Below are 27,716 nucleotides of genomic sequence, written 5' to 3'. Positions count from 1 at the left end.
AAGCTAGCCATCATTCATACTTGCCTGACCTCTGTTAGGACTGTTTACTTATGTATGATGGTACAGTCTGGCATGATGTTTAGCATCTTAAAATGAAGGTACCAAGTATTGGTACAGCTGCAGCCACACAGGGTCTCGCAGGAGTACAGCATGAACATAGGAAAGTTTTGAGATTGACTTCTAGCATGGCTGACTGTATAATGAAATGGCAGCAAGGCAAGCACTGGGGTGCATTTACAGTGCCAGTATGCATCCTTTCTTCCTTAGGTAAAAGTATAGAAATTCACTTGTATTGAAGAATGTAACTAATACAGTGTATTGCATGTAATTTTATATGCTAGGGCTCATCAGAGAATTTCACTTCTTCCACAGCACTCCAGGTACTACCCCACAAGCACTGGAAATAGAGTAAGCACACAAATAAATACTTAACATACTGTAACTTGCCTAAGGGTGACTTGTTTGTGTGCTTTTTCATTGTGATCTGGTTTCTTAAACACAAATGGTCCTCCAAAAGATGTCAGTTACCCACCCGAACACAGGGGTCGTAGTTTCACATCTTAGCAGGGCATCTTAATTCAGGTTTTATGTGCACTCTTATCCCTGTACAAGTCAGATTTGCATGGTATAGCATTACCTTTGTGACTGTCACGCTCAGCTTTCATGGTCTTCTAATTCCTCCACTTTTTATTGGATTGCTGTATCTACTCAGCATGTGAACCTGAGATAACCTTTATATAGCTAAACCTTGTTTACAGGATAGCTGCACACAGCCATTTTTTGCTTTGTACAGTGTGTCACATGTGCAGGAGAATTTTAAGTACTTTTATAGATTAGATGGCAAACTTTCATGTGTCAAGCTACTAAATGCAAAGAAAGTAACCAAGAATTATATATCTCCATAGTTTGAGTTTTATTCTTGAGATGTCCCTAGGTTCAGAGCTTGGTGCCAGCAGTATTTTGGCAGGAGGAGGGGGCAGGTAGGTGACAAATGTTCTCAGTGCTCAGATTTGGTGCTGCAGCTGCAGGGTGTTGGAGGAAATGAGGGTTCATGTGGAGGGACAGTCCCACTTGTCACTCATTTTTTTTTCTACTTCTTGCTTTTTAAATTTTATGGTGCCATTATGAGACATGGGCATTTAAAGAAAAGGTAAATTGAAGCTTACTGTCTGGAAGGTACACAGTGCTCTTGAAAGTAATGGTCCTGCAAGGCTGGGCTTCTCCATCCTTGGTCCTGCTGGCTGTAGTCTCACTGGCTCTGTTAGAAAATGCAGGGTTTTGACCAAGAAGGCTCATTAAAATAGGCTTTGGGGACTGTGACTTTATTTTTCTCCTGTGGAAGCATAAAGTTGATCTGAGTGAAGTACACAGAGATTACAGGAATCCCACTATTAAATTAGAGAAAAAAATTTCAGACTTTCTTGCAGGTGACTTTTGAATAAAAGAAACGAGACCAGAAATGAAAGGTAAAGTCTTTATGGCCCTCTGGACTTAGCTTTTTTCCCTTCATCTTCTCAACCCCCTTTAGTTTCCCAGGCCTCCTGAGGCTAATTTTCCATTGTGAGCTGAAGTCACAGAATAAGCTGAGGTGAAACGGACCCACAAGGATAATCAAGTCCAGTTCCTGGCACTGCACAGCACCATCCCCAAGAGTCACAGCACGTGCCTGAGAGCATTGTCCAAACCCTTCCTGAACTCTGTCAGGCTTGGTGCTGTGACCACTGCCCTGGGGAGCCTGTTCCAGTGCCCAGCCACCCTCTGGGTGAAGAACCTTTTTCTAATATCCAACCTAAACCTCCCCTGACACAGATTCAGGCCATTCCCTCGGGTCCTGTCACTGGTCACCACAGAGAGGAGATCAGTGTCTGCCCCTCCTCTTCCCCTCACAGGGAAGCTGTAACCGCAATGAGGTCTCCCCTCAGTCTCCTCCAGGCTGAACAGCCCAAGTGACCTCAGCCCCTCCTCATACAGCTTCCCCTCAAGGCCCTTCACCATCTTTGTTGCCCTCCTTTGGACACTCTCTAATAGTTTAATGTCCTTTTTATTTTATGGTGCCCAAAACACCCCCCAGGACTCGAGGTAAGGCTGCCCCAGTGCAGAGCAGAGCGGGACAATCCCCTCCCTTGCCCGGCTGGCGATGCTGTGCCTGATGCCCTCCTGGCTGCCAGGGCACTGCTGACTCATGTTCAACTTGCTGTTGTCCAGGACCCCCAAAGTTTTGCAAAAAAGCACAGCTTTTGTAAAAAGATGGAACTTCAGATTCAAAGAGTAGCTGTTAATAAACTGCCATAGTGCTTGGGGAGGGGGGCTTTAGAGCAATGCTATCTAGCAAACGCTGTGCTTTGACTTTCCTTACAAAAAATCAACTTGTTGCTCTGGTGCCATGTACATATTCTCCCTGTTTCCGTCTAACCTAGTTTGCTACAGATACTCTCTTCTGTTTCAGTTAAAAAAAAAAGCAGTTCTTAAACCCTAGCCAGAAGCTCTCTGCAGTGTCATTGCTGTATATTACAATTACAGCAGTTGAAATAAACCTGTGTGCTTCGCCTTTTCTTCCTCCACATTTTATTTTTGTAAATACTCCTGCAGTTTTGACTGTATTGCTCTCACAGCACCAGGCTGTAAGCTAGCAGCGGTGAGGAGGTTTCAGTATCGCAGTGCTGGTGTATGGGCAGTGTTCAGGCTCAGGATATACCCCCTTGAACACTTTATTCCAGGAAAGTGCATGCTCTTGTGAAAACTGTGGTGCTGATTGATGCCAGATTGGCTGCTGCTAAGGGGGCTTTGCAGCTTTGTTTGTAGATGGATGCTGAATGCATCCTTCTGGCATGGAGAGGCAGTCATGAACCATTTTCCTCTGATTCTTAGTACTTCCATGGGTGTGTTTGTGTGCTTGCTTCCAACTTGCTCTTCCTGCTTGGCCATCACCCTTGGTGTCTTCCCTCTGCCTGAAGTCATCCCATGCCATATCAAGAGCTGTTGAGTGCAAGGGGATGAATTTTGTGTGAATGTCCTAATCCTAGGACAGTCAGATCCTAATTTAAGCTAGTTTAGATCTGCTGAAGGTGTGAATAAAATTGCAAGGACGTATTATTTCTCTTGCCTATCTGAAGATCATTAGATTCTGGTTTAATGAGGTATTGTGTACTGAATGCAGTTAGTTATTCTGTTTTGCAGTATCCTTTCTTGTATTTATTTCTGTTCTGTAAAATATTTTAATTACCACATCCCTGTTTATGTACTAAGTTAACCCTTACTGAAGGACTTGAGGGAATGGAATGACAGGAGTAGTAGTGTTATGAAATTACCCCCCTATATATGCCCCTGGCTGAAATCTTCCTTTACCCCATGCATTTCCAAGTGGTTTGAAATCCCACTGAGGTTAAACTGTTTGAAACTAGCTTCTCTCCTTTGACCCACATTTGTTACGCTTCCCTGAATTTTATACAAATTATTTATTTCTAAACTTCCTTATGCTGGTGCTGCTGGTGAGTGTGAAAGCTCAGCACTGTGGGTCCTGATGTGTCAGCAGCAAGCTGGAGGGTTTGCTGCTGATGCAAGGGGGCCAAAAATCTGCATCACTTTGCTAAAGATAGAGATGCAAAATAAAGTTTAAAAATAGCTTCTTGTATTTTAACAAAATTCAAGTGCAAAATCTGCAGCATTCGTGCTTGTCATAGGTTAGCAAGCATAGTCCCGGAAGGGACGTCCTTGCTAAGGGGTGCTTACAGTTTCCTCTGGGAACTGATAGAACCTATCAGCTGGCCAGTTTGAATATGGACAATTCTCTAAGCCACTTAAAGTTGTGATCACCTCTGTGATCCACATTTAAGAATAGACAAACTCCCCCTCCAAGCTCTCTCTCGTTTCCGGCGCTGGGACAGGCGGCTGCAGGGCCCGAGCAGGGCCCAGTGGGCCCGGCCAGGCCCTGCTCGGGCCAGGCCGGGCCGGGCCACGGCCATCCTGAAGCCATGGACCTGTTCCAGCCATGGAACCCCCCCCACTGCCTTGCCGTGGGCAGCCGGAGCTGCTCGGCTCTCCCCCCTCTCCACTGCGATAAGAAAAATTCAACATTCCAGCTGCAAAGCTGCAAGGCCGAGGTGAGATTTAACCCTTTTACTGCTGTGAAGAGCTGAAAACCTGAGGGAAGAGAGAGAGGAGATGCTTAAAGCTGAAATTCTGTTGTGAAGCTATGATATATCAGAGTATCCTGTTGTAATTTCATGAAGATATGGGGGGTGGAGTGTTCAACTCGTAAGCAAAAGCACCTGCGTTGAGATAGGCAGATGCTGACGCAGCTGTAATTTCATGAGAAGTTTGGACAGGGAGAGATGAACCAGATGAGGACTTTTGCTCCAAACGGGAAAGGAGAAAACCTCAGTCCCTAGAGATGCTCCCAGAGATAGTCCTAAAGATGAAGATGATGAAGACCCTTTGCTCCCAGGGAAGGAGAAGGGCCTCTGTTTTTGTTTCTGAACGGCTCAACCTTAAAATTGTACCCCAAAAAACTTCAAGAGTGGACCCTCGAAAGCAGTTGCGGGAAAAGCTGCAAGTCGGGGGAAAGGACTCACGCGCAGGCAGAGAGACTCCTCTTCCTAAATGGACTGAACAATATTTGGAAGTGGGCGGCTGTCTCGTTGTGATAATGTTTTCATAGCATGAGCAAGAAGAGACTTCTCTTTCTAAATGGACTGAACAAGGTTATTATGGAAGTGGTAAACAGACTGAACATCTGAAGGGTTGTCTTTTTACATTGTCAGTGGGAGAAGGGAGGAAGGTGGGGGGAGGAGGAGAGTTCTGAAGGTGGTATAATTTTTTTTCTTCTTTTAGGTCTGTTAATAAACTTCTTTATATTCTTTCAAGTTTGGTGCCTGTTTTGCATTTCTCCTAATTCTTATCTCACAGCAGATAAACAGTAATGAGTATTTTGGACCAAACCACTACAGTGCTTCACCTGGTTTCCCATAAAATAAATGTACCTACACTTTCAGATCAATACGGACTACAGTTTATTCTGAAGTCCTTTTTATTGCTAACATTAAGCATGCTTGGGATCTAAGAGGGTATTCAGAAAGGGAAAAAAAGGGTAATCTGGAGTTGGCAGGAAGTTGAAAGGCAAAGGGAACACATTCAAGGGGCCGTTACGGCTTTGGAATAGAAAGGAGAAACTGGGCAGCTTTGGCAAACTGACAGAAAACAGTTGACAGCTTTGGTTATCAGTGCTGTCTTCCAGTTCTCCAGCAGCTGAGTGTTTTCAATTCCAGTACATCTACAAAAGCAAACAGCAGTGTAATCATTGGGGTTTTGGAGAAGGGATAGTTTGTACTTTTGGAGGAGGAAAAAGAGGAGTCACCTCTGCAGTGGCAGGGACTGGGAAACATTACTTTAAAAGAAAGCACAAATCAAGATTTCCAAAAGCAAGTGGCTAAAATTAGGCTTTGAAGTCCTAATTTAAGAACAGAGAAAGTGGCTCTTTTCCAAAAAGGCTGAGCAGCCAGGCCTGACAGCACATTTCTTTCAGAAGCCAGAACAATTATTTAGATGCCTATTTTGGGGGTTTTTTTGGAACTCAAGTTCAGGCACTTAGCTGTGAAAACTGGGATCTGTTTCAGGGAGTTGTTGAGCAGCAGGGTGAGAGCTGGAGGATCCTTCTGAAAGGGAGCAGGCTCCCAGTTCTTTGAGCTTTCAGCTTAAAATGTTTTTTTGCTGCTGTTTGATTTGCTTAAAAAGGGTGTCATGGGACAGAAAGCAAACCTTTATATTTTTGTTCATCATCTTTACACCTGGAAAGTTACTCCAAGAAGAAACTCAAGAAACACCATCAAAATGGGGTCAAGAATTCTTAAATTACTTCATAGCATAAACCATCCAGAATGTGTTTTCTGTGGAAAGTGTAGGAGAGAATTTCCCTTGAAGGGCAGGAGCTGGTTGAAATCCTCCAGTATGTAGTAGCCCTTTTCTCAGAAAGTAGTTATGTGCATTAGAAGAGCAGGTTGTCAATGCTGGTAGCCTGTATGAAACACTTTCTATAAGTAAATATTAAAAATATATACTACAAGAAAAGCATGTTTCTGTGTAGGCTTTGAACTGTATTTTTGATTGTCACACCAAGAAGCACCGGGGCCATCCATGCCTGGACTGAGTGGTAGGGCAGAGCTTCACATCTTCTGCTCAAATATTTGGGTGGCTTCTGAAACGTAGTGTTTGTCTCAGCTCATAGTGCCAGAAATGAACCGAGGATGCCAAATGGCCTGTGGATGTCCAGAAAAACCTGTCTGTCAAAATCCAAAGGATTATTGAAAAAAGTAATATTTTAATGACGTTGCTTGACCTTGTTGGGGCAAGGTGCAAGTTTACCCATTGTTATGTTTGTGTTGCAGAATTAAAGTCCAGTAATCTTGTTTGTTTAAAGCATCAGATAGGATTTTTTTCTGGATTAGATATTTGGACTTGAAGGAATAAAATGTCTTCAAGGTTGTAAGCCTGAGTGCTTCCAGACTCTGATCCAACTTGCCCTGGTCAAGGGCCTTACTGCACTGGTAAAATTTGGTGTCAGAGAGGATAATTTTTTTCCATTGTAGAAAGGCAGGTTAGGAAAAAATAACTGGTGTATATAGAGGTACATGTTTTAAAAAGCATTGTCTGGCCTAATTGGGTCTTTTTTTTTTTTTTCTGGCTGTAGGTACTGCATAAGTCTACAGATGTTGTTGGTCACTTCCTACAAGGCCTTTGACACAGTCCCCTACAACATTCTTCTCTCTAAATTGGAGACGTATGGATTTGATGGGTGGATTGTTCACTGGAAAAGGAATTGGTTGGATGATCACATCCAGAGGGTAGTGGTCAGCAACTCAGAGTCCTGATGGACAAAGTGGTGTCCCATGGAGGTCCATACTGGGACCAGTACTGTTTAATGTCTCCATCAGTGACATGGAGAGGGGAATCGAGTGCACCCTCGGCAAGTTTGCCAACAACACCAAGCTGAGTGGTGTGGTTGACATCCCTGGAGTGCCATCCAAAGGGACCTGGACAGGCTCAAGAAGTGGGCCTTGGGACCCTCATGAGGTTCAACAAGGCCAAGTATGCAGTCCCATACCTGGACTGGGGAAGTTCACAGTGTCAGTATGGCTGGGGGGATGAAGGGATTGAGAGCAGCCCTGCTGGGAAGGACTTTGGGGTGCTGGTAGAGGAGAGCTGGCAATATGTGCTTGCAACCCAGAAAGCCAGTTGTATCCTGGGCTGCATCAAAAGCAGCATGGCCACCAGGATGAGGGAGGGGATTCTGCCCCTCCTCTCTGGTGAGACCCCATCTGGAGTGCTGCATCCAGCTCTGGGGTCCTCAGCACAGGAAAGACATGGACATATTAAAGTGGATCCAGAGTAGGTCAGAGGGCTGGAGCACCTCTCCCTATGGAGACAGGCTAAGAGAGCTGGGGCTGCTCAGCCTGGAGAAGGGAAGGCTCCAGGGAGATCTTATTGTGGCCTTCCAGTACCTAAAAGGGGCCTACAAGAGAAATGGGTACAAACTTTTTAATTGGGATTGTAGTGTTAGGACAGGGGGTAATGGTTTTGAACTAGAAGAAGGCAGATTTAGACTACATGTAAGGAAGAAGTTTTTTCAGTGAGGGCATTAGAACACTGGAACAGCTTTGTCATAGAGGTGGTAGACGCCCCATCCACAAAAACTTTCAAGGTTGGATAAGGCTCTGAGCAGCTTGGGTGGAAGATGGTGGGGGAGTTGGACTAGATAATCTTCAAAGGTCTTCTCCAAACCAAACCATTCCATGAGTCTGTGAACAAGTGTGCCTTGCTGTGGGATGACTTGTAGGTAAAGGAGCATTGCTGCTAATCTGCTCGTGTATGCGGTCAGCTGCAGAATTTGCTTACCTTCAGTATTGGGAAATATGCCGATCTCAGTGTTTCAAATGGCCACTCGTTTAATTTTTCTGGGAGTCGATGTTTCTCTGAATTGGGAAACTATTCTAATGTAAAAAGAACCCTTGTAGTTACTGCTGTTGAAGCAGTGTTTAATGTTGTGTGGCTGTTGGCAGGAGACTTGATGCATTTTCACATGACCCCCTCTGGAACAAAAGCAGATTGTTTCCTTCTGTTTTTCTGTTACACAAATGAGTTCCTTTTGAAAAAATTTCTTTTTCTGCAAATTGTGGAAATCGACACCAGGAATAGTTTTTCCTTTGCTGTGTCTTTTACAGTCTGCTGTCTGATAATGCTGGCACAAAAAGCTGCTTTGGGGTACCAGCCCAAAAAGGCTGAGACCTCTGCAGAAAGCCTCCTCCTCTTGGGGAATGAGTTTTTCTTCCAGTTTTATTGAGGGGTTCAACATGGACTTTCATTTCTTGCTGTCTTTGCTATAGCTAGGCAGAGTTTGTTTCTGGTTTCTTAGTTGTTTCATTTACATACATGCATTTTTAGTGTCTAGCAAATGTAGCAATGTATGTAGCAAGTCAGTTCTGGATTGAGCTTTTTTGTAAATTTTTGTATAACAAACCTTTGGTTTTGTACCGGCCTCTCCCATCTGAAGCCTTTGCCTGTGAAAAGGGTAGTTGAAGTCAGATGCAGGTTTTTGGCTGATGCAGTGCTGCATAACTAGACCAATCAGTACTGGATCAAAAGAGCAACAAATTGATTAAGTGGGGATCTCAAATAACAAAATGAATCCTCCACCAGGGACTGGGTTTTGTGGCAATATGTAATAGCTGACAAATTTTAAAAAAAAATGGGGTGACAAAAAAAAGGGTGCTTTCTCTAGATATTTTTTTTCTCCTTGTAATTATATACTCATTTCTCACAGCCTTCCTGTTGTTCGCACTTCTGGTGACACAAGTTATATTTCCTTATTCCTAGGACACCAGTGTGCCAGTGCTGTGGCCATTCACACAAGCGCTTGCAGTACCGTAGCTGGTGAGGTTTTATCCCAAAAATGTACTTTCTTCTGAAGTGTTTCCTTACTCGGGCTGGGCTTCTTAAGTCAGAAAATAAAACCAGTATAAATCAGGGCTGCAAAATACTTTTTAACACTTCTTGTTATTTTGATCAAGCCCTTTTCTTTGTGCCTGGTGACCAGATTCCAGTGGTGTTTCTGTGGCTTTCTGTGGGTCAAAGCGGTATGACACGAAAGGGAAAGTCTCTTCTGTGTGTCCCTGAGAGGCCTGCAGGGAACAGTGGGTGGTGGTGCAGGCACAAGTCCCTGGGGAGCTTGTCAGCCTCCTGCCTGGGGCCCTGTGGTGCAAGGGATATGGGCTTATTTAGAAGACCACAGAATGGAAATGCATTACCTAAGCCCCTTGTATTTGCTTGGTCCCATGGGAAGTCGGAGCCCCTGCAGGCTTTCCAGCACTGGCTCCCAGACCCACTTCAGACTGGGGAGAAAGCATCATTTGCATCCTGCTTGGCTTTTCTTGTTGGACCTGGAAGAAATGGAGGTTTCAGTCTCAGCTAACTAAAACCAGAGGATATATGATTAACTTAACTTGTTTAAATCAAAAATCCCCTGGAGAAGATGGGGTTTTCATGGGTGGAAGAGAGAGGTTTCTTTAGGTAGAACTAAAAAAAAAAAAAAAAAAGATACTAATTTTTTTTCTTAGCAACTACATATAAGCTTGTGTAATTGTTTTGGTTGGTGCTGTGGGTATGCTGACAGTTTGTGTTGCTTATGTTATTTCTCCCTAGCTAAAAATTGTTGTTAATATTAGTACTTTAGGAAAGGAGAAACACCAGGAAGTGAAAACCATTCTATTAAAAGTGGATACAATTTTATTAGTGAAAGTTCAGTACAATTCTGTATAGAAAAGAGGAAATTGGAAGGGTTGGGGGCTTTTTCTTAATCAAGAAGAAAATTACTTCCTCTTCTCTTGAGAACAGCTTCATGCACAGTTGTCCCTGCTTGTGGACAGTGTTGCTGCTTCTTTCCTTCTTTAACCGTAGTGAGGTACCTCAGTGTGAGTACCTCAGTGTGCAGACCAGGTGCTACCAGTAACTAGTGGCCACGTGAGGAGCTGACAGGTGACATTTGAATCAGTCTACTGATGTTGGATGAATTTTATCTGGTAATGGCTTAGCAGTAAGCAGTTTCTGGAACTGGAGATGGTCATGCCATAAGATGCTGTGTTTTCTCCCTGGCCTCTGCAGCCCTCTCTGTCACTCAATGATTGTTGATCTCTTGGTTTTATGGGCTGTTAATCACAGCTGTAATCAGTCACCTATCTGCAGGTGATAGCAGAGCCAGTTTTTACTTCTTTCCTCCTTCCCTCTTCCTCCCTAGCTAGCCTTGCTAGTTATTTGAGATTCTTTGTTAAAATAGCTTCATAGTATTTATCTGAAAATTTCAGTGTTGCTGGCTTTCTCAAAGTCCAGTCCTCCTACTCATTGAGGGATCTTTCAAGATGCCGTATTTTATTTGCATGTACAAAATACAGAATTAGAAAGAACTTCAGGTTAATCTGAACTCATTATTTTAAGCTTCTGTGCATCTCTAACTATGATTAAATACTTCGGTGGGAAGTGTAGCTCATACACCAATGTCTCTCTGAGAATAGAATAAGCTTTATGTACTGAGAAAGCCCAGCTTTATATGCTGAGAAAGCCCATTATGTTTTCTGGAATTTTTGCATACTAGTATTTTCTTTGTTAACCCTAACAGAATGTGTTCAGATGATTAAACTATTTTCCTGAGCAGAAGAACTAACTGTCTCCTTTTCTTTCCATTTCAGTAGGTTGTAGAATGGAACTTGTGGATAAAACAATCAATAGTTACTTTGATGTTTGGCTTGGACCCAGAGGTAAGATTTCTCAAAAGTTAACACATAAATAAAACTGACCTTACTAGAATATAGGAAACATTTTTCCTCTAACTTGACATTGACAGGTGACTACTTTGTTTAGGCTCTTCAAAGCATGTATGACAGTGTAATAAATAGGAGTCTACTCAATGCTTCTGATCATTTGACCTGAAGAGGTCATTCTTCTTACTATCAGTTAAGCTCATGGTGTTTGTCTTAGTGAGTGACTTACCTCACTCGGATCTTTGCTGCTTTTTTTTTTGTTAATTTAGTAATAGCTTTTATTCCAAAATAGCCACTTTAATTTGCATTTAATTAAATGAAAATACTCTTGCCTTCATAACTAGAGCTCCTATGGAATTTTTCACTAAAAATATCTGTAGTTTTTGGAAAACACTGCTTCTTTGAAACCATTCTTTTTTAAAGAAGCAATAGTTTTGGTGGGTTTTGCCCTGGGAAAAACTCTGCAGGTGGAGAAGTGCAATCCTGGTCAGTGTGAGGGAGGGAGAGGCCATGGGACCAGGAGAAGCAGTGGCCTCATGCTGAGGGCTTGAGTAGGATGGTCTAGTTCCCCATGGTTCTGACCAGGGGAATTAAATGACTGCATCCTGCACAGAGTGTGCCGAGCACTGCTGGTCAGTGGCATGTGCTTTCTTCCTCTGACTGCTGCAGTAATGCCTTTTCTCTGTCCCAGTGAAGATCTAGTGATAGTGCCCCTTCTTCACAGGACAAAGTCCACAGGAGGTGGAACAAGCCTCTCATTCTTCTAAGTGTGTTTTCATTTGCTTTTATTAGTATCTCAGTGCCCTTGTTGCCCCTCTCTTCATACTAAGCCTGTGTAAATTAGCCTGGATGTTCTGATATAACATATTGCATGTGCTGGCATACGGTCTCTATTTGCTGTGTGTGAAAAATAATGAACCATAAAGGTGGCAAATCCAAACAATTCCCTGGCTTGGCTACCTACTTTCCAACCTACAATTTTAAGGCCTCATTTCTTACATTCAGGATCCATGTACGACTTCTCTAAAATTAAGTCAAGACTGTGAATGACAGCAGTACTTGAATTGTTCATTTATAGTTTGGTTAACTTGGTTTCAGTACTTTGGGCTGACTTTAGTGAGAGGAGTGAGATACTGTGCTGTTGCCAGGTATGGACAACACAGTTGTGGTTCAAAAGAATCACACAATTGTTCCAAGTGTTCCCCTAAAATTCTCTGGTTCAGGGTGGTTTATGTGCTTTTCCCAAGAAGTTGATGTGTTGCCAGCTGGCCTGGTTGCTCGGGCTGAACTGACTGCTCTGTGTTCCGTTGCTCATACAAGGACTCCAAAATTTAGTTCTTTCTAATAGCACATACAAAATTCTAATTGTATTAGTATTGACTGGAAAATAATTACCAGGATCATCCACCAATAACTACAGAGGTATCTGCTTCAGTCCTAGGTTTGCTAACTCTAGGAAATAAGGTGTCTACCATCGGAAAGGGTTGGTTTGAGAAAATAAAGGGGATAGATTTGTTGAAGCATTTCTTTGTAATTTAAGCTTATCTGTGGTATTCAAGTGGGTGACAGTTCTGAATGGTAATGAGTATTTTAAAATAATAGTGGTAATAACTTAAGAATATTTTTGCCTTAGGAAAATAATTATTTCTGCTTTCTTTAACAAATACATAAATAAAATATTGTTGTTTGTAATTAGCATTGTGGCCCTTAATAAAAGGGCTTGCTGCACTTTCTTTGTCTTTCTTTGGTATTCCAGCACTGAAAGCATTTTGGGTGCAGCTATTTTTAGATGTGTTGAATTCTTCTCCTTACAAAATCTTAGTGTTTGTATGTTTTTGTTTGTTTGTTTCAGACCCCAGAGTAAAAGGATGGCTTCTTCTGGAGAACTATACACCTACCTTTATCTTCTCAGTCTTGTACTTACTAATCGTATGGCTAGGACCAAAGTACATGCGGAATAAGCAGCCGTTCTCATGCAGGGGTATTCTAGTGATCTACAACCTTGGACTTACACTGCTTTCTCTATATATGTTTTATGAGGTAAGAGAAAAACGGTTGGTCAGGCTTATTTTGCAGTGTCTGTTTTAATTACATTGGCTCGTGTTGAAAATAATCTCTGAGCACAGTGCTCCTAAATTGGGGAAGCAATCTGCAACCATTTTCAATGTCACTTCTCTGGGGAGAAAACCCTGATTGTAATGTTACCTCTAAGGATCAGGTGAAACAAATCTTTCTTTAAACATCCTTGCTGGCCTCGGTTAGCAATGTTTCAAATGCGCTTTTCTCAGTCAGTGCAAGTGAAGGCCTGATCTTTCAGCATGAACTTGGCTACTCCTTCAGTAACTTCTCCTTGCTCAATGTGATTGTGCTGGTGCACTGTACAAAGTACTTTGTAGCAAAACTGTGGCTTTATCTGGAGGGCAAAACATGTTTTGTTTACTTGTCTTTAGTCATGCACACACTCCTTGCATCTATTTTTGTAAGTTTGCAATAGGTTCTTTTGCATCCTCTTAGTTTTGCTGGGAAAAAAAACGTTGCTGAAACAATGCCACTGTGATTCATGTCTTTCTCTGAATTTAAAATCTAAGCATACAAATATATTTCAAACTGAATTGAACTTTCTGTGGACTTATTTCCTTTCATAAAAACCCAAAGATTTAGGCAGTGTAAAGTTTCCACTTTCCAGAGAGCTCTTCAGCTGCTTTTACTCAGAACTGTGTATTTTTGTTCAAGTGAAAATGAAGAACTACGGTCATGTAAATAACAATGTGGTCAGAAAATTACTGGTTTGCTTTAATGTACAGAGTATTCTGGCATGCTTTTAACCAAAGTATTTCTCCTTTCTGTAAGGAGATATTTCATTTTCAACATCTTCTTTTCAATTCTTTCAATACAACCTCAATACAAGTCTTTTCAAATACAACCTAGGACTAAAACTACTACCTCTTTTTTTTTTTTTTTTTTTGCATGTGCTTAGAAGTGTATACAAGCTGCCATTTTCCTTTAAGTTTGTAGTTAATTCTATAGTGTTTTACAAGGTGAGTGTTTAGAGATGAAGTGATTTAAATTCAATGTTATTTCTCTTGTGTAGTGAATTGTCTACTCAGAAATTACTGAGTTGGGTTATTAAGGACTTTGATACTTAATTGTTCAGTTGGGAGCAGTTTTGGATTCAGTAGGTGCTGGGAACTACTTGTGTTCTTGATGTGCTTACATTTCTAATCTCCTTGTCAGGGTGTTACAAGCCAGAAAAAATGTGTATTGATCAGTTTAATTTGTGTAAATGCAGGGTACTTCTGCATTATTTTCTTCAGATATTATTTACAATTATATAGTGATCTATTGTTTTAACCTCCAGTTATGTTATTGAGAGTTTACAAGTGCAGACTTCCCTTCAGTTGTACCAAGTGTGGATAAAAGTCTCAGGATAGCCAATCTTTCTTCCTTGAATACTTGGAATAATGCTCATAGTTTCTAAATTACTGTAACATTCTGCTGTGTTACAAAACCTGCTGGTAAATTTAAACAAGAGAAAATACCTGAACTGTTGATCCTACGAATGCCTTTTTCTCACTAACAATAAACTGGTGACCAAGAGAGGACTGTTCATTATATGCTGAAGAAGTCCTCATACTTGTAACCAGATACATAGCTTTTATATTGTGGCGCAATGACACAACTAAAATACAGTGAATATTAAGACCACTCCTTCCTATATAATGAAATGCTTTATGTTAAAGTGAGTGTTGTTCCTAATCTAATATTATCCATGTGGAAGTGTTCATTAATATTGTAAATATACCTTCCCCTTGTAAATGGGCATACGCAAAGCTAGAGCATTACGAAGGTTATTAAATGCATGATAGTTGCAATGAAATGTGGTTGGCAGCACTAGCAAGCTGGATGTGAGGGTAAGTGATGCTCTGCAACATGGGACCTATCCCATAAAAATGCTGCAAAGCAGAGAGCCATGCTGACATAACACCACACTGCTTGATGCTTGCAGGGAGAGAGCCAAGGGCATAGGGAAAAAATGGGCTCTTGCACCTCCAGGTATGTTCTCTATCTGAAGTACCTGTACAGTTACCTCTCTTGGTGCACAGCATGTGATAACCTTGCTTATTTCTCATCAGTCTTGGAAATTTCCTTTGAAGGATTAGCCATATATCAGTAGCACTTTATAGTACATTTACTTGCTTTAAGACAAAATGATTAAGAACAGCATTCAAAAAACTTGTGTAACTCCCTGTTCTTTTCCTTGTTGTCATTTTGAGTTTCAGTTGGATTAAAATTTTTCAGTCCTACTGCGAGGAAAATCATAAAATGTCACCATTTATGAACTTGTTTAGTAGCGTGTCTGAAAACAAGTTGCTTTAATAGCTTGTGTACAATACACCTGAAACACTGCTTTGAAGTTTTTCCTGAGTTATAGCTCTGGTGATTCAGGTCGTGATTCATAGCATCACAGCTCAGTTTGCGTATTATGTGACCAAAACAAGTTCAAGTGAGGCATCCTCCCAACTGGGATGAAAAGGATGACCTACTTGGTTTTCTGACCTTTATGTCTGAATGGTTGTAAGCAATAACATGGGGGAAATTGGCATCATAGGATTTGTGTAACTCTAGGTATTGTGTACTTTGGTCTAAAATCACTAGAAATCTTAGACTTCTTATATGGAATTCCTAATAGTTTCTGTCTGTGCTTGCTATACCTTTTTTATTTGGATATTTAATGACTTGGCTGGGTTTTGGTACTCACAGAGAAGCAGACTGCACTTGTCCCAGACAATATAAAAGGCAAGGCAGATCTAGGGGAGCTGGAGAGATTTCTCCAGGTTGATTTGTCACATACCTTCAGGAGGATGGGATGTTCTTCAGGGGCAAACAGTGTTTTTATTCTGTAAAAATCTACAGTGCTTGGACTTCAGGGAGAAATAACAGTCCTGTGTCTTGGGCAGGGGCAGCAAGGGGTGGCTTGCTGCATGGTGGAGGAGGTGTGTAGCGGGGCTGGTAGAGGGGTTATAGGGGTTATAGAGCAGGGCTGATCACCTGCTGACTGGTACAGCCGTGTCTGAAGGAGCTGCAGGAGCAGCTGGAACAGCAGAGGCAAGCACTGCTTCCACCTGTGTTGCTGCTCTGCACTGGGATCACAAGTGATGAGCAGGGCCCTTGCCTCTCTGCTTGAGTCTCAGCTGGGTAATATAGCAAAGAAGGGAGAGCGCCAGGTACCCAGTTACACAGTGCACAGGCCTATGATATTTTGGGGGTGTTTGTTAGCAAAACTAGCCAAGTGCTCTGTATCACCTGGGCTTACGTTAGAAAAACTGGTCAGCGTTGAAGGCTCACTTTGTTAAGTGATTTCTTTAGTGTCTTTTTTCTTCATCTGAAAAATTAATTCCCTACTGAATCTGCTTGAGAAAAGTGATAGATTTTCCTGGTGAGGGAGGTGTTGCATATGCTGTAGGAAAAGTTTTAGGAAGTAGGGGACTCTGTGCAGAGGTGCTGTGTCACATGAGCCATGGATGGCAGCTAGGCTGCTCTTTCCTCTCCCCTTTCTTTCTCCACCACCCTGAAGCCCTTATCTCTGCCCTGGGGTGCCTGCATTCATGTAAAGATAAAGTTCTGTATCTCTGCAGGCATTTGCTTTCTTTGATCAGACATCAACTTCTGTTTCTCTTCACTCTAATCTAGCTCTGTTTTGAACCTTGTAAACCCATCATGCCTTGACAGCGTGATGCAGTGCTAGGTGCCTTATCTGCCCCTCTCCAGTGAGTCTCAGACTTCAGTTTTATCATGAGAAAAAACAAAATCCTCTCCAGTAACACCTCTCCTCCAGCCCAGTCAGACTGGTGTTAGTGTCCTGGCTTATTTTGGTAGCAGAGTTGATAAAAAAGCATGTGCCACAACATTTTAAAGAATTCAGCAAGAGAATAACAAAATGAAAGTAATATGAAAAAAGAAAACTTCATTGCAGGGGAAGAAAGTGTGAGTTGTTTCAGCACAAATACAACCTTGAGCTGCAGGTTTTCCCCCTGAGCTGAAGGACTTAGCGTTAAGTTTGAGTACCATTTTAATTGGCTTATGAAGAAACTGCCTTTTTGTGCAGTTTAGAAACCACATGAAGTGGTTTGCTCAAGTGAAAATGGTTATAATTGGCCTTTTCTAGACACGTTAATTTCTCAAGAGAAGATTTGCCTGTGGTTGTTCATCAGCAGTGCCATCAGCAGACCTGGACTGCTGCCAGCCTGAAGATGAAGGACTTCCTAGAGACAGCGGGCAACGAAGTGTTGTCTCAAGGCTGTGTTGGTTGAGGAGCCACCACTCTGTTCCTGGGCAAGTTTCAGACCTACTGTACAGTGATGTAAGGAGGGCTTGGAAACGCTGGCCATCCAGGGAGCAGACTGCAACAGCAAGGACTTAAATGCACTGCTGGCAATTTCTGAGCCCTCCTTATCGCTTTTGTGGTGGCAGGGAAGCAGCTTCCTGGGGCTGTACACCCATGCATAATGGAGCCATTTGGGAGCCATTCATGGTCATGTTACTGAGTGATCTATTGGTTTTGTTTTCTGAAGCCGTCCAGCATGTGATGAAAGCATTGTAGGTGCAAAAAATAGTGATGCCAGGCAAAGGAGCAGCTGGCTAAATGGGGAAAAAGATTATTTACATGTTGTATGTTGCACCGAGTAAGGTTTGTGGGCAGCAACAGCAGTTTGTGGGCAGCAACAGCAGGTTTTTACCAATTAGTTCCTTCTGGGAAGTGGACAATTAAATTATTTTTGTAGCTATACTAACTATTTATATGATAAGATACGCTAACATTTCCTACAAATGTTGCTTTGCTTATATCATTTGTGGCTGTGAGAGTATTACAGTTCCTAGCATACAATATGTTCTTTTGTGAACAAGGGAGTACTCAGGTTGAGCTGAAGCCACTGCTCATAGCTACACTGATGCCATTGTCCTTTAGAGAGGTGGGATCCATGGAGACACCTTTGGCTTCATTACGCTTTAGGTGGTGAACCTGTACCACTTGCAGGGAAAGCTCTGTGGATTCACTATGCCAGCCTTTACTGGGGAGTTTATGGAGTGCAGCATTAATGATGGATGTTGTTTGGATTAATTACAGTATAAACAATGTGATTATGCTTCTAGTCCTAGAACTGTAAGAACTGTATGAAAACATCTGTAAGCTCTTAACGTGGTCACAGCACGATGTGGTCTTCTGTCTGAGGGACTGGTGGGCACTTGCAAGGCCACACAGTCTCCCTCAGTGGCCTGAAAGTGGCTTGGTGCAAAGCTTGCTCTGGGGCATAGCTGGTCCTTTAGCAAGGTACCACTTTTAAACTGGTGTCCTCTGCGCAGCCCTGCGGCCAGGACAGGAGTCCTTCCATGGCTGCCTTGCCTTTGTTGCTTGGGTAGGGAAAGTGCCTGGGTCTGCTGCTGATGTGCATGGCTGCCCTGCCCTTGCTGTGGCAGGGTGCTATTGTTTTATTTATCTCTAATACATGAGATACTTCCAGGTTTATATATTATGATATAACTAGATGTACATTTTTTCCCCTAAATTGCAGCAATAGTTCTATCTTAGAAGGTCAAAAATAATGACCTAGGCTGACTGAGTATTTTAAAAGCTAATTTAGAGGGAAAATGAGGCATGAAAGAAATAACATTGGGAAACAGTAGATAATTTAAGTGATAATCTTTATTGAACCTTTTAAAATTAGCTTCCTGTTCACAGTTCTGAGCAGCATTTAGTCATACCAGTTATTGTAGTCCTTTAATCAAATGATAGTTTAAAATTACTTACAGTACAAGGAGTTTCCATGTGGCTTTGCAAAGCTGTTTTTTATTCTGCAGGTAGATAAGGCCAAAATTGTACAACTTGCTTCTGCCTTTCAGATGTTTTTTGAGATACCTAACAATTCTATTTTTTTTCACTTGGGAGTCACCTAAAGTTTTTACTCCTCTCCTCATGCTAGTCCCAAGAGGAAAAACATCTTTTTAGACAATGTCCAGTGATCCCTTCTGTTGAGATATTAATGGGGATCTTGTTCATGTCCTTGCACATGCTCCCTCCTCCCATTCCACCCTCAACCTGTCCTACCATCTCCAGCCTGTGAAAGGGTGAGGTGTGAACATCCAGCATGGATCTTGTTTCTCTAGAGATTTCAGCCAGCCCCACCACAGCGGGCACCCTGTCATCTTTCATGACTAATCATTGGACATTACTCTTAATAGTGATTTCATTATGTTTGAGGTATTATTTGTTTTGCCAGGAAGTCAGGCAGGCAACAGCATATCCTGCAGAGGAAGTCACTTACATTGGGAAGGATGTAACGTGCTTGGGATGAGTGAATTGCTTGAAGAGATCTTGAAGAATGGCAATGCAGTGAAACAATCTGTTGTGAGCTGTTAAGAGTGGCAAAGCTGAAAATACGCTCTGTCACATGGTTGAAAAAATTGTAGTCACATCTTGAGTATAAAATTTCTTAAAGATGTAACAATTTCCAAAAGTAATCAGAAGAAAAATGTATTTACTGAACTTTGGTTATTTACTTTCTTCAACAATGAGATCATCAGCAAAGAAGGAGATTTCATGAGAATCTGTCTGGAATATGACTCTGAAAATACACTGTGTGGGATAAGTGGGGATAAAATGATACCTCCTATTTTTATTCTGGTATACCCCAGTTGGGAGAACTTACTAATTCACCCTTCACTATGATTTGATCACTGCTTGGAACTTGAATTCAACCTCATGCCACTCTCAGGTGCCCAGGAATCTCTTGACACCAGATGTCTGGGCAGAGCCACTGCGGAGGTGCCATGGAGTTCAGCCTTCTCCCCAAATAACACTTCATTTTTTTTATTTGCTCAGCTGGTGACGGGAGTATTGGAAGGAGGATACAATTTCTTCTGTCAGGATACACACAGTGGAGGAGAGGCTGATATGAAGGTACTGTAATCGAGACTTAGAGCTGGTAATGTTTCAAATTGTCCACTTAAGTGGAGAGCAGAACAGTATTGATTAAGCACATTTTGCTTAAACTCTAAGCTTTCTTCCTCCTTTTGTGATACAATGGACAATGCACTGTCAAACATAATAGTTAATCTATGATATATTCACAGTTGGTATTTTTGTGAGTAATTATGTGCAAATTTTCGAGTGTTCTCAGATCAAAAAGTGAGGACCTGGTCTTCAGACTGTATCCAACCACTCTGTGTTGTGACTACCCTTCTCTTTCTGAGATGTGGTGATGATTTCTTCTGGTCCCACTTCTGATTTCTCCTTTACAGAGAGCACTGCAGCACCAGCTCTGGTTAAGTATTTTCTTGTTTCTCCCTGGACAACCCAGGTGCACAGCAGTAGCCTCATAAAACAGTCTTTGTCATCCTGTTTTCAGCAGTAGCTATAGGTTTGTACCTCGATCTCCTATGGAGAAACCTGAGGCAGAAGTATTACAGAAGACCCCAGTAATGTCTTCAATCCAAGTAGTGCAGCACAGAATCTGGATTTTAATTACTTAGATAGCATAAGAGTTGAAAGCCCCCTCAATGTGCAATGCTTCTAAAACTTGCTTCCTTCTTTCCAGATCATACGTGTCCTCTGGTGGTACTATTTCTCCAAACTCATTGAGTTCATGGATACCTTCTTTTTCATTTTGAGGAAAAATAATCATCAGATCACTGTTCTGCATGTCTACCACCATGCAACAATGCTGAACATCTGGTGGTTTGTTATGAACTGGGTGCCTTGTGGTCACTGTAAGTACTTCATTATGGTGGGGGAACATCTGCAACAGGGGCTTCACTTTGGTGGTCTTTTGATCAAACCAAACATCTTCGGTACCTTCAGCTGCAGGATTTGTTCTGTACCATGTTAAGCTGCTTTGCTGAATTGTAACTGTTGTAGATAGTCGCAGGAATTAAGCTGCCAGCACAGCCTCTAGGAAAGAAGTGTCTATGTAGTTTGAAGAATTTGTGTGACAGTGTGACATTTATCATGTGCAGTAGCCCAGGTCAGATACCCATCAACCTTGCTTTCTCTATTTCTGCTGTAGTTACAGACCCTCTGATGAAACAATACTCTCTTCCAAGTCAAGCCAGAAGCTTGTTTCAGCTGAAAGACGGCTAAGAGGGATTCTTGTCCTTGTATCTGTAAAGTTCACTTGAGATATGACTTTCTTAATTTAATCTCATTATACCACTAGCCATAACAAATGATTTCAATTAAAATCTTGTCCCCTGAGCACTAATGAACATGAACAAATGAATCTTAAGTGGAAGATTTCCATTCTCTCTTGTCTAAATCCTGCTAACCTTTGGCAATCTGGCTTTGATTCTTTACTTTCATTGCATTTAGCTGACATCTAGCTTCCGAACTGCATTAGCATGGCTTAGTTGTGGTTTAGATGTGCAGCTTATAGATAGTGGCTTTGTTGAACGCTATTCAAGAGAAACCTTTTCAAACCCAATGGATGTGACCTACTGTCAGTGCAGACCAAGAGGCTGCGTTCCTCAGGAGTCTGCTCTCTGAGCCAAACAACATAGAAACTCGTATTTGTTTTGTCTTGTCAGCACAACAGTGAGTAATACTGAACTTCTAAAAAGTCTGCATCTGGAAATGCATTCTCCTCCAAGGAAGTCAATCCCTGTTCATACAGCAGTCAAAACTGTATATGCTTAGAATCTATCTTGTGTTCCTGTGGTCTTGAAAACACTTTGGTGCTATTTCTAGTCATGTGTTTTTCTTCTTCCAAGCTTTATGTTCTGTTGTGTCGTCACAGTTCTATGCAGTTCAGTGTTAAGATAAAAGTTTTTTTAAGGACTAAAGCTGCTGTAAACAAGGACAAATAAGTAGCTAACATGCAGTTTCTGAAGGTATCTGAAGCTTTTGGTTATAAATGGCAAAATTGGCACCTACCTGGAAGGAACTGAAATCAACCTAAAAGTAGATGGGCAAAGCTATTGATTGATTGGTATGTGAGCATTCCTCCTTTCAATCAGCTTCCTCAGTTCCTCTGAGAAACTACAATGCAGATGTGATAAAGAGTAACCTGAGGAAGCAAAACCAGAAGGCTGGTGTAAAGCACGAGGCTGCAAAGCAGCTCAGCTACTCCATTGGGTGAGCAGAATGAAAAACAGGGTTAAAAAAAAACCCTCTTGCTTTTCTTCTAAGAGAAATCATATTTTAAATAGAAACATTTTGAACTTGTTATTTTTGTAGCTTCCATGAAACAGCATGTTCTCTCCTTGTAATGCAGCGTACTTTCTTTTTCCCTTGCCCTTTTTTTAGCTTACTTTGGTGCCACACTGAACAGCTTTATCCATGTCCTCATGTACTCCTACTACGGATTGTCTGCTGTTCCAGCAATGCGTCCTTATCTGTGGTGGAAGAAGTACATCACTCAGGGGCAGCTGGTGAGTGATTTGCTCTTCAGTGCTTCAGCAGGCTTTTGTATTTGTGAGGAGGTCCTCTTGTCTTTACCAAGTTAGGAAATTTTGGCAGGGGATAGCAGAAGGGAGAATGAGAGGTGGTACCTTCTACATCCTGTAGTACCTACATCACCTTAGAAATCCAGCCTCTGCCTGTCCATTTGCTCTGTTATCAGGACAGTGGGCAGCTGGGGACTGGTGGGGTCTATGAATCAGTGCTGAGGTCACCATATTGTGTGGCTAGATGTATTTGGGAGTTGCAGTGCTGGGATTTCTGGGACTCAGTAGCCAGGGAGGAGGCTTTTCTTCCAAGCCTGCTTGAACTAGCCTGCTCTTCCCTGTGCTTGCCTGGTCAGGCTGGGACAGACCAGAAACGGAGTGCAATGCTGTCCACAGCTAACAAGGGCCATTCTACTCCTTTGAGACAATACCTTTTCTGTCCTACTTTTGCATGCAGTTGCAAATGGTTTATTAAAAACTATTCAATATTTCTGCTCTCTTTCTGCACTTTAAATGGGCAGATTTTTTCTCTTGTAATTCTGTGTTGGACTCCTTGTGTCCGCTTGCATTGTTTCTAGTGTGCGTGGTAATGAAGCCTGACCACCGTGTGCTGGAGGTGGTAAGAGCAGTGAAATTAAGTAATACAGCACATGCTGTAGTGATACTGCACAAGAACCAGGTTTCAATGTGTACAGCATGTTAGAACAGCTCCAGGAAATGTGTATCAGTGTTCTGTCTTCCTCATTTTGTTGGTGGGGAAACCGAAACCTAGACATAAATTATTTTGTTATGTTCTTCCCCTCCTCCCCCCCCCCCCCCCCCCCACCAGTACCCTCTCAGAGCTGTGAATAGTTTTTTTAGCACTTTCCTTTCTGAAGGAGCGCTAAGTATTGTAGCTGTGGGCTCATTATTTTCATGGAAGGCATGGGGGGGTTGCTTTGGTTTGAGGTTTGTTTCTGTTTTTCCTTCCAGATTTAGGCTCTGTTCTTCATCCTGGTTGTTCAAGTGCTACAGTGTGCAGCGTCTCAGTGCTTCGGTTGCTCTCCTGGCTATTGTCATAGCTGCTTTCGCTTCCTTGCCTGCTCTGCATGCATAGCTGTTAAAGCAGCAAAATAGCTGAGCAGAACAAACAGTCTTTCCCTTTTAAAATAAACATTCCCTAATCTGGTAGCCTTCATGTGAGGATGAATTTTGCCTAAGGCCCTCTGCAGCACATAAGCCCAAACTCTGTTTTCCCAAAAGAGATAATTAAAGATAATTGGACCCTGATCCTCCTCCCTGACTCCCCAGCTTCCCTACAGCCTTCACCGCAAAAATTCTTCCACTGGAGCCATATGTCAGACAGTTCTTGTCTGTGGGAAGGGATTGCAGGGGTCCCCATGTAGACCAAGTGACCCCAGATCTTCTGCAGCTGAAGCAGCGAGATGCAGATCTCCATTAGGATGGTGGAGTCAAATCCCAATGAACTCTCACTAGGAAGAAGGTGGTCTTTCCTCCTTGGGACATTTATATATCAATTCTGCATGGGTTACTCTAATGTTCTAAAATGGAAAAATACAAATAAACACGCTTAACAGGATACCACAATCTGAATGTCTGCTAAGTCAAGTTTATGGAAAAAATACTTGTCAAACACACAACATTAAATTTTTTTTTTACTTGTTTTGGAAATAACTGTTGAGATTTTGGTCACTAATGGATTTTTTCCTCCTTCCATTAATGTGCTTCATTTCTCTTATTTTTTGTTTTCTCTCCCCAGATTCAGTTCGTCTTGACAATCTTCCAGACCAGCTGTGGTGTTGTTTGGCCATGTGCATTTCCTCAGGGGTGGCTGTATTTTCAGATTTCTTATATGATTTCTTTGATTATCCTCTTCACAAATTTCTATATTCAGGTAAAAGTAACATTCATCAACTCTTTCTAGCATTCTGCTGGCTGTATCTCACTGGAAAACTGTTACAGAAAATGCTTGAAATGTCCTTTTGCTGTCCTTCACTAACATGCATGTGTTCCTGAAGTACTGCACTTTATCTACCCTCTGCTTTCAAATCTTCTGATGTTTTGTCCCCATAATTCAGAATGCTTCGTAATTTTAGTAAGCCAGAGTGATTAAAAAAAAAAAGGCTTACTATTGCAATTTTAACTGCAGGTAAGGGAGAGGAAGAGCTTTATATAAGGAACAGATTTCTAGTCTGAAATAAACCAGCAGCATGTGAACCTGTGAAGCACCTGAAGGAATTGTTCATTTCTGCTTTTACAAGGGCAAATGTTTGTTTTATGTCCAGCGAAACTTCCTAACCTCACAACATGAAGACATCTGGATTTGGTTCACTTTTACAGGCATTTGTTTTTATTTTCATATGGGAAATTAGTGTGTTTAGTTGTGTTTCTACAAAGCTGTTTTAATGTTTGAGAAGATTCAGACTTGGTATGTGTTGTTCCGAGCAGTTCATAACTGGGCTCTGTACAAAGATGTTCTACTGTCTGCAGAAAATCAAACCAACACAGCCTGCTGTCCCCAAACAAGCTAACTCTGTTGTATGTTTCAGATGTCATTTGAGAGATTTGGGCGTTTTGGTTTTGGTGAGAATGATTCATGGGGGAAAAACAGCAGGCTTCCCTGGCTGTTCTTCTGGTACTTCTTATAATCAGTCCCATGATTTCTATCACTTGCTGCATATGAACATGCTAGTTAAACATGATAGTATATTCCAGATATTACTTGATTTTCTTTGTCAGTTTTGCTCATATTTGAACTTTTAACCATTTTAAATTCCTTTGACGCAGAAATTTGGGGAAACATGCTTTTGTCAGGCAGCTGGGCCCCTTTGAAAAAAAAAATTAATGTATATTTTTTCACTGTCTCTAATTTTTTTAGATAGTCTCCCTGATCCTGTTAGTTTTTGATTCTCGTGTTAGCCAATGAAAATTCCCTTCACATTTCTATCTCTGAACTTCCCTCACTGTTATTGTTTGCCTACCTCTTGTTCTGGCTTTGTTCAAGGTACTGTCACTTGCGGTGCCTCAAACCTCCTTCCTCAATGTCATTTTGGGTATATTCTTATGCCATAGTCTGCTCATAAAATCGCTTCCCTTGTTGCTAATTTCCTATTAACATAACACTACCATCATACTGCCAAGCCTTTTTCTTTTCAAGTGAACTACTCCTCTCGCTGCGATGAATGAAAGGCGTAGTACAGTCTCACACACAAAAAGTGATAGAGCTTGTTAGACTCTAACCACTGGCACAAGGTCTTTAAAAATGATGAATGCAAGTTTACTTCTGTGTTTCTAGAGTTACTGTGAGGAAGTGGTTATTTATATCTAATTGAACAAAACCACGTGTCTTTCCGTGTATTCTAGACTTACAACAAGAAGGCATCCTCGAGGAGGAAAGAGTATCAGAATGGCTCCACGGCCATTGCAAATGGGTACACAAACAGCTTTTCTTCCCTTGAGAACAATGTGAAACAAAGGAAACAAAGGAAGGATTGAAGACCAAACTGAAAAACCATTTTGATAACCCCAACAACAAAATCATCTGATTGTAAGCACAATGAGAGTTGTGCACTAATATTCTAATGGCTACTGTAACTATTCCTGCCTAGAATAGTGTGATTTATGTAGGACTTAACCAGTGCAAACACCCTAGAAACTGTATACAGAACAAAAAGTAGGTTAAAGTTTAAAAATAATTCTGGGCTGTCACTGACCCTGCTATAGACTGTGGAAGGGAGTATTATCGTATTATCCGACACTGCTGTTGCCTTACTAGTCAATATGATAGGTGCTGAATTATGATTCACAATTTGAAAACACTGTAATCTAAACCTCCATTTTTTAAACGATAGATCATGCATGTGATTGTAGAGGTAATTTGTATGATGCTGGTTTCAGTAGATAAACACACATGCCTTAAATTAAAAAGCAGGGCCCAAAGCTTATTACTGGTTTAAAAATTAGGGTATGTTTCAGCTTTTCAGTTGATTGACTTTTTATTAAAAAGTCATTTAGAAGAATCCATTGATCATTTTACTGTTCTGTATGTGATACACAATGCTACGTATCTCTTACTTGATACAGTGAAATTGAAAATGGCGCATTTAGTTTTGTATATTTGGCTTTAGTTGACTCAACAGTCACAAAACAGATGGAAAAGTTATTTTACCTTTTTAATAGATCTTATTTTTTTATTTGAAGTACGTCACTAACGTAAAAGTAATTGGCGCTTACACAGTCAAGTAAGATTTAAATATTGTCTCTAAAGTTTAGAGCATATACAGGGTGGACCCATCTATTCTTTTTACTTTTTTTCTGTTTTTTCTTTCTTATTTCTGAGAATTCTTAAATGCTAAATGAAGAGTGGTTTCCAATATGAAACTGGCAGTTTCAAGTGTTATTACCATAGCCATATCCACATTTTAGGAGCTACCGTTTAAGTGTGTGACATATCCAAAAGCATATTTAAAGGTGGAGGCAGAAAGATGCTTTTCTGATGGAATTGTCTGTATTTAAGTTGGTATCTGAACTGTTCTTCATGTAGCATACATTCACTTTCAAAATGTGCCTAACACAAAGATGGTTTTTTTTTTTTCCAAACAAGCAAGTTATACAGTTTAAGTCATAGCTAATGTTTTTTAAATGTTGCTGAAATGTGCTGGAAATGTCTGTTTCTGTAATGTGAGTTGTGTATATCACTGGTAATGTTTTGGCTTGTTATCTAAGGATTTGGTTTGAGTGCTGGTTAAAGTTACTCCTTCTTGTAAAATCCTGTCTTGCACATATGAGGAGTCAGTTGCAAAGCCAGTATCTGTTGCTGGTATTCTGGTATCTGCCACGGTGGAATCCAATAAGATCTGAAAAATTAAATTGTGCAAGACATTCTGCTGGTCATTGCTCAAGTTTAACTATTTGTTTTTTTGATATTTATATAAATGCCAGTTTTAACACGTTTAATTGTTTTTAAATCTTTTTTAAAATTTTTGCACATCTCTTGAGGAGTTAATAAGTTCTCTTACTAGCCTTGTGGGTTTTCATTCCTTGTTTTGAAGGAGGCAGTGTCTGTTTTGTTTACATTATCAAAGCTTGTGCGTGTGTCTTCATTTCTAGGTACTGGTTTGCAGAGTCTTTACATAGCTCAGTACAGCAGCTATAATGTTCAAAATAGGCTGTCTAAATGTGCTAGAAATAAACCTTCGCTCATCTGAATATACTTCATTGTTAATGTTTGACATGGTTTAATCATTAAAACACTTTTGATGATCTCTGTCTGAATTCTGTGGGTTTGTACAGATTTAATGCATTGCCCCATCCTGTGTCAGGCCAAGGAGGAGCCACCATGATGGAAGAACAGCTGCAGATGTTCAGAGACATGTAGCGTACCAGAGACTTGGCAAAAAGTTCTTTACAGAAAGCTTAGGCTGTTCCTAAACACTGTTCCCTTGCCTGGCTGTAGAAGTACTGGTCCGTGTGATGGAT

The 27,716-nt window shown here is 41.3% G+C and overlaps 1 protein-coding gene across 2 annotated transcripts in view; it reads left to right on the top strand.

Annotated features, from left to right (window-relative positions):
• Positions 1–27,500, top strand: part of ELOVL5 (ELOVL fatty acid elongase 5) — a 40,731-nt gene extending 13,231 nt beyond the window's left edge. Inside the window, exons 1-8 of one of the 2 annotated variants that reach the window (XM_048297385.1) lie at positions 8,866–8,922; positions 10,731–10,799; positions 12,655–12,842; positions 19,681–19,758; positions 20,396–20,567; positions 22,099–22,223; positions 23,998–24,132; positions 25,602–27,500. In XM_048297385.1, coding sequence (XP_048153342.1) covers positions 10,742–10,799; positions 12,655–12,842; positions 19,681–19,758; positions 20,396–20,567; positions 22,099–22,223; positions 23,998–24,132; positions 25,602–25,733 — 888 coding nt within the window. In that variant the 5' untranslated portion in view covers positions 8,866–8,922; positions 10,731–10,741 and the 3' untranslated portion in view covers positions 25,734–27,500. Of the gene's footprint in view, positions 1–8,865; positions 8,923–10,730; positions 10,800–12,654; positions 12,843–19,680; positions 19,759–20,395; positions 20,568–22,098; positions 22,224–23,997; positions 24,133–25,601 lie in introns of those variants that run through there. The other variant, XM_048297384.1, reaches the window with a different exon arrangement.
• Positions 27,501–27,716: the final 216 nt, after the last annotated feature.

Source organism: Corvus hawaiiensis, chromosome 3, assembly GCF_020740725.1.
Source record: "Corvus hawaiiensis isolate bCorHaw1 chromosome 3, bCorHaw1.pri.cur, whole genome shotgun sequence".
Classification (NCBI taxonomy): Eukaryota; Metazoa; Chordata; class Aves; order Passeriformes; family Corvidae; genus Corvus; species Corvus hawaiiensis.
The sequence above is the reverse complement of the archived record's forward strand: the minus strand, read 5'-3'. Positions and strand labels throughout refer to the sequence as shown.